Source organism: Tupaia chinensis, unplaced genomic scaffold, assembly GCF_000334495.1.
Source record: "Tupaia chinensis unplaced genomic scaffold, TupChi_1.0 Scaffold000386_1, whole genome shotgun sequence".
In the NCBI taxonomy this organism is placed as follows: Eukaryota; Metazoa; Chordata; class Mammalia; order Scandentia; family Tupaiidae; genus Tupaia; species Tupaia belangeri.
The window spans coordinates 3228641-3241948 of record NW_006159888.1 but is presented as its reverse complement, the minus strand read 5'-3'; the positions used below and the strand labels follow the sequence as shown (position 1 = coordinate 3241948).

The following is a 13308-nucleotide window of genomic DNA, read 5'->3' as shown; positions in this document are numbered from 1 at the left end:
TCCTCTTTCTGTCTATGTCTCTCTCTGCCAAGCACATGCCCACTCTGGAAAAAAAAAAAAAAAAAAAGAAAAAGAAAAAGAAAGAACGAAAAAGCTGCAATTAAGAATGTTCAAAAGGGGACCAGCAGTTGGCATAATGGCTATGTCGCTGGGCTCCCATGTAGTCGACCGCAGTTCAAGTCCTGGACCTGGTGGCTTAAACTCATACCAGGAGCCTGTGCGTACATGCCCAAGATCCTAAGAGGAGAATGGAGAAGAAGGGATTGCGATATGGCCATCCCCCCGGGGGGTGATTTCTCGCTTTCTGTTTCTCTGTCTCTCTCTGCCTTTCTGGAGAGCACACGCACCCTATAGCAAAAACCTCTCCAAAGAAAAAAATTTTTTTAATTAAAAAAAAAAATGTCCAAATGAATGTGCACAGGCCTGAACCTCCATCCACATTTCAAGCATGGACATATTTATACAATTAAAACATCATCCCTAGCAAGTTTGTTAAAATAAAAGTAATTTAACAGGCCAGCCCATAGCTGTGTGGTTCAGCGAGCTGGGTCCCACATGGCCAATCGTGGTTCGAATCTCAGCCCCAGTAGCTTGTAAAACATGCTGGGCATGTGAGCATGTGCCTGAAATCTGGAAAAGAGGGAGAAATGGAAACGGGGCTGTGGTGTGACCATGCCCCACAGGAGGGGTGCTTTCTCCTTCTCCCTCTTTCAGGTCCATGCATGCACCCTCTGGCAATAAAAGTAATGTAAAAGTGAAGAACAGCTCATGTTACTTGTGGCAACAACCCACATGCTTTTTGCTTATTTGAGAAGCAAACATGGAAGTTTCTGAGTTCAAATGCAACACCTAAGTCATTCAGTCACCCTCTGCCCCATCGCCTGCTGCCTAGGTGAGCATTAAACACGTGATGAGCAGAGCGAACTGGTTAGACACGGGTGCCCTTGATGCTTCTCTTACTGAATTTGAAGAGTCCATCCCACGATCTGCAGAACTCTCGCCAGGGCTTGGGGACGAGGGGCCGAAGCCATCTGGGGATGGCACCTGCGTACATGGAGGTCTTAAACATGCTGAACATGAGCTCCAGGGCCTCAATGTACTCCACGGTCAGCTGGGGCACACGGTTCTCCAGGCAGCCCAGGCGGCTCTCATAAAGGATGGTGGCCACACCTAGGCAGGAAAGAGTTTTAAAATCCTCTCCTAGGGGCCAGCAGGTGGCGTGGTGCTTAAGGTGCTGGACTCCCACATGGGCAATTACAGTTTAAGTCCTGGACGTGGCAGTTTGCTTGCTCACTTTCTCTCTCTCTTTCTCTCTTTCTCTGGTCAACTTCAAAATCAATGAATAAACAAATGAATATAATTAAATCTTTAAAAAAAAATAACTCTGTTCTAGATCATTAACCATTTTTCAAAAATCATTTTGCCATAGGGCATGTGTGCTTACCAGAGAGAGACAGAGAAAGAAAGGGGGAAATCATCCCCCAGGGGGCATGGCCACACCACAATCCCTTCTCCTCCATTTTCGTCTTGGGATTTTGGGCATGCATGCACACATGCTGAGCATGATTTTGAAGCCACCAGGTCCAGGGTTTGAACCACAGTCGGTCATGTGAAAGTCCTGCCGCCTTAACCGCCACACCATCTGCTGGCCTCGATGATTGACCATTTTGACATGCAACATCTGCAGATAAATGTAACTTTCTAGAGCAGTCTTGTGCCTTGCTCAGGTAAGGCATCGTCACTCATCTGAGGTCTCCTGCTGCATCCTGAACCACAGGTGCTGTGCATTTCATGCTGACAGGGTAAGGCCTGGCCAGTGCTCAGTGCTGTGCTCTGTACGGTGAGGTCAGCATACACCATTCCACCCAAGGAGCCCCATGACCCTGCGAGACTCACAGTAAGAGCCCATTAAGGACCTGCTCTATAGCTCGCTCAGCAGTAACACACTGCTCAAGAGAAGCCGGACCCACATGAGTACCACAGTTCAAATCCCTAGTTGTCGCAGGCTGACCACACCAGACATATGAGTGCCCAGGACCTAATGTGCTGGTGGGTGGAGGAAGGGGAACCATGGAGCAACCGGACTCTGTGGAGAGTGCTCATTTCTCTCTCTTCCTCACATCCACATGCACACACTCTAGCATGAATAAAGACAAAAGAAACCCCTCGTACAAGGAGAAAGGTAAAAGCTCTGTGAATTAAAGTAGTTTGGCCAAGACTGAAGAGGTGCATGTGTCCCAAATCCCAAAAGGAGGGAGACATGAGAAGAGATTTCGGCATGACCACACCCTATGATGGGTGTTTTCTCCCTCTTTCTCTCTGTCTCTGGCAAGTGTATACACCCTCTGGCAAGTTTAAAAAAAAAATAAATTCAAACCAAACCAAACCAAATTAAAAAACTCTTGATGGTTACTTAAGAAACTGGTGAAGTTAGCTGCACTTGAGAAAGAGGGAGAATTTTCACCGAATTTCTTATTTGTACCAGAGGGATGCACTGCCCACCCAACACAAATTTTAAAATCTAGAATGATTTTGTAGTAGGTGCCCTCTAAACTCTGTTCATTTTCTTTTTCTTCCTTTCTTTTTTTTCTTATAGACAGACTCTCACTGTTGCAGTCCTCCTGCCTCAGCCTCCCAGCTAAGACTCCAGGGATGTGCCACCACATCCAGTGCTTTTCGTCACGTTGCCCAAGCCAGCCTCGAATTCACAATCCTCTAGCTTCGGCAGCCTGACTCGCTGGGATCACAGGTGCAGGCCACTCTGCTTGGCCTTTACGTTGAACCATAGCTCAAACCCAAGCCTCCCCTGTGCTTCCAGCCTGCTGAGCACAGTGTCTTAGCAGCACTCGTCGCCACAGCTGGGCTAAACTTCATTCATTTTTCAAAATTACACTCAAACAAAATGTATAGTAATTAGGAACATGGATTCTTGGGTTAAAAAGACCTGGATTTGAAACAAACTTCCTACCTCTGAAAAAGGGGACTGAAAAAGTCCGTCTCAGCCTCGACTGTGAAGCCAAAGTGGCACCTGGCTCACGTTGGCATTTATGAGGACTACACATGTGTATGTCCGGGGCCGGCACAGGGTTGGGCACGCCAGACGCTCGTGGACAGAAACCACTGCCTTCCCTCCCAACTCCACCTCACCTTCCATGGAATACTTGAAGAAAAGGTCATTGACGTTGGTCACAGTTTCTCCATCTTCCGCCTGGCTTCTGAGGATGTATATTCTTTTAATTAAATCAGCAATAACTTGGTTGACTTCTCCAGAAAAAAGGGCCACATCTTTCGGCTTTAGAATTCTCTGTCTCAACACACTTCTCATCTTGAGCCACTGTTCACCCTCCCTAGAAGAATAAGGTGAGTTTCAAGTACTCTTACATACACTGACATTCCAGAAAAGAATTCAAAGGACCTCTAAAAATTTCCCAGTCATAAAGAATCAACAAGAGGCCCAATCACAGTGGTACAGGTGGTAGGGCGCTGCTCTGCAATGCTGGAGCCACAAGGAAGATGGCAGTTCAAATCTGGGTTGACCTGAAACATGCCAGGCACACATGTGCGCGTGATCCTGGGAGGAGGGGATGCCAGTATCATGAGACCCTGTCAAGAGTGCCTATTTCTCTCTCTTTCTCTCATGAAAGAAATGCATAAAATAATTTTTTTTTAAAAAATGGGTCAACAAGATCTGCCAATCAAAAAGAAATGAAGACAAGAAAGACTGCTTGCCAGGGAGCTAGGAATAGTAACTGCGACCCAGTGCCTTTAGAACTTAAGTTGTTGGCCCAGCTTGGTGGCACAGTCATAGCAAACTGAACAATGCTGGAAGCCAAATGCTGACCACAGGTTTGGATTCCTCAGTTGGCCTGAAAACATGCCCGCTGTACACATGTGCCCAAGATCCTGAAGGACTAGAGGGCTGGAAAAAGAGAAGCAAGCAAGACAGACCCCATCAAGGGTATATCTCTGTCTCTCTCTGTCTCTCTCTCTCTCTTTCTCTCTCTATCTCTGAAACTCATGTACACACATGCTTTATCACGAATTAAATAAATCAATGTTTTAAAAAATAGAGCTTAAGCTATTGCCCTTGAAGCAAAATTTAAGGGGAAAAATTACCACTGGAAATCACCTTTAGTAAAAGTAATATGATTGCTTTGGGAAACCTTAAAATAATATCATAATAACACAAGCCTGCTGATTATAAAAGATAAAAGAGTTTATATAAATGAGGAGTTTTCAAAAAATTAATGGAAAATGCATAATATGAAAACGCTATACATAGAGTTGATTTTTTGCACCAAAATAAACTCATTTTGCACCAAAATAAAACTCATTAATTCCATTTTTCTATGAACTTCTTATAATCCCTCATGTACAGATATGTCTTCATATAAATTAAGTATTGCTATAAACAAAGGAAGAGAGAAACTGCAAGCTTCTTACTAGGGCACTGGGCACTGGGCTTCCTGGCTGCCCTGGAGCTCGCCACAGTTGCACACGGATGCCAGCCTCATCAGTGAGGGCGGGATGTGGTGTGAAGCCCGGGAGCAGGTTGAGGTACACGCTCTGCGGTTCTCAGAGCGTCTTTCAGGCCGAGCCACAGCTGCCTCCTGGAGGAGCTCATATCCCTCACAACCTTTATTGTTTTCTTCCCATTCCTCTCCCACGTCCCCACTTCCAAATCAACCCCTTGACAGCAAGGTTCATCTCAAGACCTACTCTGGGGACCCCAACTAAGGCAGCAGTATCCCAAGTCTGGGCGCCCCCTAGCCCCCAACTGTGCTATGCCACCAGCCTCACTCCTGTCTCAGCTAAGAGGGTGCCCAAACTTCCACACAGACTCCCAAGTCCCAGCTGATGGAGCAGATTGTTCACTTTAGCCTCCGGAGGCTCCCCTCTAGGGCTAGACAGCCAGGAAGAACTGTGTAATTATGTACCTCAGGACAGAAATGGAGGGACTCTGGCAATATTCAGTCACATCCGTATCCTACCTTACTGGAGAAACTGGTTGTGTTTCTCCCCAATCTGTGTATAAGGACACGGACATCAAAAGAGCTACCAGCAGACTAAGCCACAGGGATCTGGACCAGGGGCACTGCAGAAGCCCCATGTCCTCTTCCCTGCGTGGCAGTTTCAAATCAAGGCTCTGAAATGCAGAGGCCACAGGGGCAAGTCCCACATTTGCATGCCAAGACTTCCCTGTACGCAATGCGCACATGTGCCTGTGATCCAGGCTGTCCGAGGCTGCAGGGGGATCACAGTGTGAGGATCCTTTTGGGTGTGCCTCTCTCTCTCTCAAAATAAACTTTCAACAAAATTAACAATCTCAGACTCCTATGAGATAGGAAAATCATCCCATGGTGATTAATGCTGGAGGTTCTTAGGCCCTCCTTGAGGGGCTTTCATTCAGCTGTCCTAAAACACGTAGGAAATGGGGCTCTTTTGAGTTCCAGCTCCTTTGATAGTCACTGAATAGACACCTAAAACCACTGAGTATTGCTTGAGAAGAGCTCCCACCCATGACTCAGCCAGTGTGACTGCCACCTCACACCTGCTGGCAACCTCTTCACAGAGGATGACGAGAGCCTTAGCCTGACCCTGCCACACCTGTGTTTGGGAGATCATGGAATAAGGCTATTTGACACTATGCCACTGGAATTTCTGTGCATTCTTATCCATGGTTTAGCCTGGTCCCCTGTACTCACGCTGAGATGAGCCCGGTGGATCTCCCTCGTAAGTCTCGGTACTCCTGCCAGGACTCCATGTTGGCTCTCTGGGGCATGGCCCCCTCCGCCCGGAGCACCTGAGCCACCATGTCGCGGTCTGCAATAGATACTACAAACTGAGGACCAAAGTGAGACTTGAAGATTTTTCCATATTCCTGTGTGTGCTTCTGCTGCAATACCATGGAGAAATCAAAAAAGGAAAAAATACAGAGATGACATACCTTTAACACGAATATTGCCATGTTAGAGGAGAAGAAAACAGGGGCAGAAAAAAACTATATTATACAAAACTGAGTCAGAGTAGTAACCTTAAATATTCCTGCAATAAATGGAGTTTCACATAATAATGTTTATAGAAGTTGTCTGATTCTTCAGCAACATGCCTTTAGAAAATACCTTAGCTGGGGAACCAGCAGTTAGCGTAATGGCTATGTTGCTGGACTCCCACGTAGTCGACCGCGGTTCGTGGCCTTGACCCGGTGGCTTAAAATTCACGCCGGGCGCATGTGCGTGCGTGCCCAAGATCCCGAGAGGAGAATGGAGGAGAAGGGATTGTGGCGTGACCATCCCCCCCTAGGGGGTGATTTCTCGCTTTCTGTCTCTATGTCTCTCTCTGTCTGTCTGGCGAGCGCACGCGCCCTACAGTGAAAATCTCTCGAAAAAAAAAAAAGAAAATACCTTAGCTATGTGAAGCAATAAGAGAGGTCATTATGGATGCAGATGAGCTGAGGAGACAGACATCCCAAACCAAATAAGTCTTCACATACCAGCCTTATTCCTACAGGCCTAATGGCCTCATATAAACACCACCCAGCCTGCTCTGTAGAGTGAGTTCTCTGTGGGCAATCCAGTGAGTCTATAAAAGTGGTTCCCCACAAGAAAATGAAAAGAAAGAAGTCTGAACTGGAAAAAAAGAAGTAAATCTCTATTCATAGATGGCATGATTTTGCATATAGAAAATCCTTAGGAATATTTTTTAGTGTGAGGTGGTAGTCACACTGGCTGAGTCATGTAAAAAACTATTAAAATTAAGAACAAGCTCAGCAAGTTTTCAGGATACAAGATCAATATGTAAAAATCAACTGCATTGCTACACATTAGTAATGAACAATCCAAAAATGATATTAAGAAAATTCCACTCACAATTTCATCAAAAAGAATAAGATATTAAAGAATAAATTTAACAAATAAATACAAAACTTATACTCTGAAAATATAAAAAAAAGAAAGAAATTAAAGGTGACCTAATTAAATGGAAAGATACCCCACGTTCATGGATTGCAAAGCTTAAATACTGTTAACAAAGAAATAGTCTCCAAAATTATCTATAGATTCAGCACAATATCTGTCAGAATTTCAGCTAGCTTCTTTGCAGAAGTTGATAAGCTGTGGTTAAGTCATTTGACTCCCACATGACTGTGGTAGCCTGCTTTCTCACTTTCCTTTTCTCTCTCTCTCTCTCTGCCTCTCTCTCTCTCTCTCTGTCTCTCTCTGGTGTGTGCATTTGCCTTACAACATTTTTTTTAAATAACAATAATAATAAATTAAATAAATATTGTTTTAGAATTTTTTTTAAGAAATTGCTAAGCTGATCTTAAAATTCATATGAAAATGGAAGAGACACAGAATGGTCAAAACAACCTTGAAAAACAAGAACAAAGTTGGAGGTCTTCTGTTTGCCTATATCAAAACTTACAACAAGCTACAATAATCAAGATAGTACAGTATTGGTATAATCATTAGAATAAAATGAGAGTCCAGAAATAAATCCAACCATCTATGGCCAATTGATTTTCAGCAAGAGTGCTAAGATTGGGACCAGCAGTTGGCATAATGGTTATGTTGCTGGATTCTCATGTACTCGAGCAGTTCAAGTCCTTGACTCAGTGGCTTAAACTCATGCCAGGCATGTGTGCATGTGTGCCCAAGACTCCAAGAGGAGAATGGAGGAGAAGGGATTGCGGCGTGGCCATCCCCCCCAGGGGGTGATTTCTCAATTTCTGTCTCTCTGTCTCTCTCTTTTTGGTGAGCACACGCGTCCTATAGCAAAAACCTTTCCAAAAAAAAGAAAGTGCCAAGATCATTCAAGAGGAGAAAGAACAAGCTCTAAAATAAATGCTCCTGGACATGGCCCAGCCACAGACAAAGAATTAATTTGTATTTTTACCTCACATCATATAAAGAAATGTTCAAAATAGATCAAAGATTTAAATTTCTTTTTGGAGAGGTTTTTGCTATAGGGCGCAGATGCTCACCAGAGAGACAGAGAGAGACAGAGAGACAGAAATTGAGAAATCACCCCCTGGGGGGGATGGCCACGCCGCAATCCCTTCTCCTCCATTCTCCTCTCGGGATCTTGGGCATGCACGCATACATGCCCGGTGTGAGTTCAAGCCACCAGGTCCGGGACTCGAACTGCGGTCAACTACATGGGAGTCCAGCGACATAGCCATTACACTAACTGCTGGTTCCAAAGATCTAAATGTTAAGAACCCAAACTATAAAACTCTTAGAAGAAAACACAGGAGTAAATCTTCATGATTGTGGATTTAGCATACATACTGACATATGTCACCAAGCAGAAGTAACAACAACAAGTAGATGTGATCAAAATGTAAAATCTTTGTGCCTCAGGACACTGTTAAGAAAGTGAAAGACTAGCTCCTAGAATGGGGAAAATCTTTGCAAAACATATATCTGACATGGGACACATACCTAGAATACATTTTTTAAACTCTGCAGTAAGAAAACAAAGAAGCAATTAAAAACTAGGAAAGGAATTCAATGGGCATTTCACCAAAGAAGATATACAAAAGGCTAATAAGCTCATGAAAAGATACATGATATAATTAGTTATCAGGGCAATTTTTTAAAAATCAAACAATGAAGTAGTACTTCATACCTAGTTGGATGGCCGTAATCAAAAGGACAAGTAATAAAAAGTGTTGACATGGATGTAAAAAAATCAGAACCCTCTTACACTGCTTGTGGGACTGTAAAATGGTGCAGACGCTCTGTAAAACAGTATGGAAGTTCCTTAAAATGTTAAATGTAGACTGACTATTTGACCCAGCAACTCTACTCCTGCATACATCTCCAAGGGAAATGAAAACACATGTCTCCACAAAAACTTATACACGAACATTCATAGCAGCATTATTTATAATAGGCAAGAGGTGGAAACAATCCAAATGTCTATCGACTGATGAATAAATATCAAAATGTGATATATCCACATACTGGAATATAATTCATCCAGAAAAATAAATTAGGTACTTATATGTAATACAACATGGATTAACCTTAAAAGCATCATACTAAATAGAAGAAGCCAGCCACAAAAGGTCACGTACACATGATTCCATTTATATAACATGTCCAGGATAGACCGATCTGTAGGACAGAAAATAGGTTAGTAGTTGCTTAAGGCAGGAAAGTTGGGGGATAACTAAAGGATATAATGTTTCTTTTCAAGGTAATATAATGTTCTTAAGTTAACTTTGGTAATGACTGTGCATGTCAAATGTGTGAATTGTAGGGTATGTGAATTATATCTCAGTAAAGCTGATTTTTTAAAAATGAAGAAAGGGGCTGGTACGTGGCGTGGTGATTAAGGGTGCTGGATTCCCACATGGCTGATTGTGGTTTGAGTCTGGGACTTGACAGCTCTCTCTCTCTCTCCTCTCTCTCTCTCTCTCTCTCTCTCTCTCTCTCTCTTTCTCTATCCCTCTCTGGTTGAATAAAAAATAAATAAATAAAATAAATAACAAAGTTAAATAAAAATAATTTTTTTTTTTTAATGAAGAAAGAAGGACTTGCCCCATAATGTAGTGGTTAAGGACACTAGATACCACATGACCTACTGCAGTTTGAGTCTCGGCCCCAATGGCCTGAATAACACACCAAGCATGTGTGCATGTGTGGTGTGCTGAAAATCTGGACGGAGAGGAGGAATGAAGGAAAGAGCATCACAGTGTGACCCTACCCATTGTGGGGTGCTCTCTCTCTCTCTGGCAAGTACACATGCCCTTTGGTAATGAAAGAAATGGAAAAAAAGTAAAGTAGAAAGGGAAAGGAGAGAGAAAGAAATAAAGGAAAGGAATAGAAAAGCAGTCACAATAAATGTAAATGGGTTAAACTATCCAAATAATAGATGAAAAAAGAGGGGGTAGGACTCCAACATAACCCAGCATGACACAGACAGAGCTCAGTCTGGCTTTGTCTAAGTAAGGCTTTCTTTGTCTAAGGCTTTCTTTAGCATCTGCCAACTGTTCTTATCACTCCTTAGACTTTTTTTTTTTTTTTTTTTGAGAGATTTTTGCTATAGGGTGTGTACACTCACCAGAGAAACAGAGAGAAGCGAAGATAAAGAAAGTAAAAAATCATCCCCCAAGGGGATGGCCACTTCACAATCCCTTTTCCTCCATTCTTTTGGGATTTGGGGCACACACACACACATGCACCTGGAGTGAGTTTCAAGCTGTTGAGTCTAGGACTCAGTCATGTGGGAGTCCAGCGCCTTAACCACTACACCACCTGCTAGCCCCATCACTGCCATTCTCATTCTAGGAAATGGCAGGACAGAGGGACTGTTGTCTTGCCTTTCCTCTGCCCTCCAGGTGGAAGCTATTGCCTCCTTCTGAGGACCTAACTGAGATCCACTTGCTTCAAGGTGAAGACTCTGAGGTTCTGCTGGCATGAGCCTATAAGGAGTCAGTTTTGCCTAACAAACAAGTGGCCCCAAAAGAGTCTACATCTCTTAAGAGGACAACTGAAGAAATGACTGGTAACAGGAACTCTCAGGAAATGGGCCTCTCTCCAGACAAATCCAGCTCCTAAATGGGCACAATCAGCCCAAGGAGCTGGTGGCAGAAATGACACAGATAGTTTGCAGTGCTTCTTGGAGGCAGACCATGGGGCAATACAATCCGTCATAGTCCTTAGAGTTTGCTGAGACATTAAGAGCACTAATTCCAGGGACCAGCAGTTAGCGTAATGGCTACGTCACTGAACTCCCATGTAGCTGACAGCGGTTCGCGTCCCAGGCCCAGTGGCTTAAGCTCACGCCAGGCACGTGTGCATGCATGCCCAAGATCCCGAGAGGAGAATGGTGGAGAAGGGATTGCGACATGGCCATCCCCCCTGGGGGGCAATTTCTCACTTTCTCTCTCTCTGTCTCTGTCTTTCTGGCGAGTGCATGTGCCCTATAGCAAAAATCTCACCAAAAAAAAAAAAATATATATATATAGATAGATATAGATAGATAGATAGATAGATACACACACACACATATATATTTATGTATATATATATATATAGGCACTAATTCCATAGTTTGAATATTGGCTCAAAGTTTACAAGATGGAGGACCTTGGGAGCTTTGGTCCTACTGTGCCTCAGTTTCTTCACCTGCTAAATGGAGACTGATAGAACTTACCTCACGTGTAGAACTTAGAACTGTGCCTGCCACATGAAAAGAGTTCTTGAAATGTTCATTGGTATTATTTATGTGTTATGCTTACAATTTCACAGTCCCATGAGAAGGATTGGAATTGTTAGTTTCCTTCACAGACCAGAAAATTGAGGTCCCAAGAGCATAAGTGACTAGCCAGCCCATGACTACACAGGTGGTTGCAAAGAGCAGGACTTCTGGGGCCTGCGATTCTGCTTGTCACACCTGAAGTAGCGTCTGAGGGCCTAGGGTGTAACAGCTACGCTGCCACTAACCAGCTGTGTGACTTTGAGCAAGTCACACTTTGGGCTTTTCCCATCTGTGAAACAAGTATTTAACTGTATAGGTAAATGCTAATATCCCTTGTTGAGCTAACATTCTGTAGTTACAAGACAAGTGCAAGAAAACTATGTGAGCAAAAAACTCTTCCTACATATGCCTTATAGCATCTAGAGCCTCCAATACACCTTTGTCCTGCTTAAGTATGGGTAACAGCAAAGCCATACTGCACCCTCTAGTGGCCATCAGAGGGGCCCTGGGAAGGTGAGCATTCCTGTTCCTACAAACGCTGTGTGTGAGGCTGCCGGTGGTGCAGTCTGGAGGGTGGAAGGTGAATCCAGAAGGAAGACAAAGCTGTGAACACTGAATCCTGTGTGCTGTGAAAAGGGACCGCGTGAGTCAGCTGCATGACTGCACACTCTGGCATGTGTGCCACAGGGCACTGGGCGTGGTAAAGGATGGGTCTGAGCAGCGGGCAGAGGGCTGGGTTGGGGCCGGCAGTTTGGAGGCTGGCTGAAGCATGGAAAACGCCCTTCTGAGACATGTCCTGATTTCAGGTAGAGATTTTTATACAGTGGTCAGCTTCTTGAAGAAGCCTGTGCCCAATGGACAGACTGGGCTTATGGTGCAAGGATAAAAGCAAATGGAAATAAGAGTAGATTAAAAAAAAGAATCTTAAATTTAAGAATTGGGCTGTCATGAGCTCACCAAGCAAATAACAGATGTCTTTGCTATACTGGGAAATCATCATTCCAGTACCTTATGTTCAGATTTTACACAGAAAAGAGAGAAAATCAGTTTTGACCCCTGTGTGTCTGGGGGGGACGTAGGCTGTGCAGAGGATGGAGAGGAGGGCGAAGCTCCAGGGGAAATGAGGTTGCTCCGCCTGCTCCCTTGTTCGTTCTGCTAAGTGAGGGTTCAGTTCTCCAACCGCGGCGGAGGCCCCTGCCCTGTCGCTACACTAAGTGGGACACTGAATGGTTGCAAGGAACCAAGGCTGGAACCCAGGTGCTCGTCAGAATAGGCTTCAACTGGGAAGTGCCTTGAAGGGGCCGAGAAGACTTGGACGAAAGAAAGTGGGTGGGCACCGGCGGAGTGGTCTTGGGAGCCCCGCGATTCCAGAAGTAACCACGTGTGCAGAGCTGGGCGCCCCAGAGGGCCCGTAAATTAGGGAAGCGGCTGACAAAAGTCAGAGGGCTCGGAGCTGACGAAGCTGACACCGTGCTCTGAAAGACGCGGTCAGAGGTGGGCAACGGAAGGGCGTCGCTCGGCCAGGAGACTCGACCCCAGTGGTGGAGGCTCTTGCTCAAGTCCCAGCCTCCGGTCCTGGTCCGGCCTCCTTCACATGTGGCCCCATAACTTAAAGGGTATGGAACCCAAGCCTCCGGTTTTTTCCCAGTTAAAAATTCAAACTAAAATGTCTAGCAACGAAGGCGCCCAGTCCAGGGCACGTAAGGACACGTGCGCTCCCCGGAGGCCTGCGCCGCGTGGAGACACCGCTGCTCTGCAGCTCCCTGGCCGCGGCCCCCAGCGCCACTCCCCAGGACTCGCCTGCAGCTCCCCGCACACCCTTCCCGGCACCTCTCCCCGGGCATTCCTTCCGCGGCTCCTATCCTCGGCGCCCCCTGCTTGTCGCCCCTCCCCAGCTACACCACCCCTGCGTCTCATCGCTGGGTCGTCTTCCCAGAGACCCCTCCCCAGCGCCGCTGCCTAGAGCCCCTTTCTGGCCGCCGCCTTCTCCCAAGGTCGTCTTCCCGGCGTCCCCTCCCCAGCGTCTCATTCTCCAGGACTCCTCCCCCGGACCCCCTCCCCGCTACCTCCCACCACTCGTCGGCCCCTACAGGGCCCGCC

The 13308-nt window shown here is 45.5% G+C and overlaps 1 protein-coding gene across 1 annotated transcript in view; it reads right to left on the bottom strand.

Moving 5' to 3' along the window:
• The window catches only part of CYP27C1 (cytochrome P450 family 27 subfamily C member 1), a 31480-nt gene that overhangs the window by 17849 nt on the left and 323 nt on the right, over window positions 1-13308 (bottom strand). Inside the window, exons 2-4 of the mRNA XM_027773891.1 lie at window positions 5706-5896; window positions 3148-3347; window positions 961-1170 (exon numbers count right to left, since the gene is read on the bottom strand). Of these exons, the coding sequence (XP_027629692.1) occupies window positions 961-1170; window positions 3148-3347; window positions 5706-5896 (601 nt within the window). The remainder of the gene's footprint in view (window positions 1-960; window positions 1171-3147; window positions 3348-5705; window positions 5897-13308) is intronic.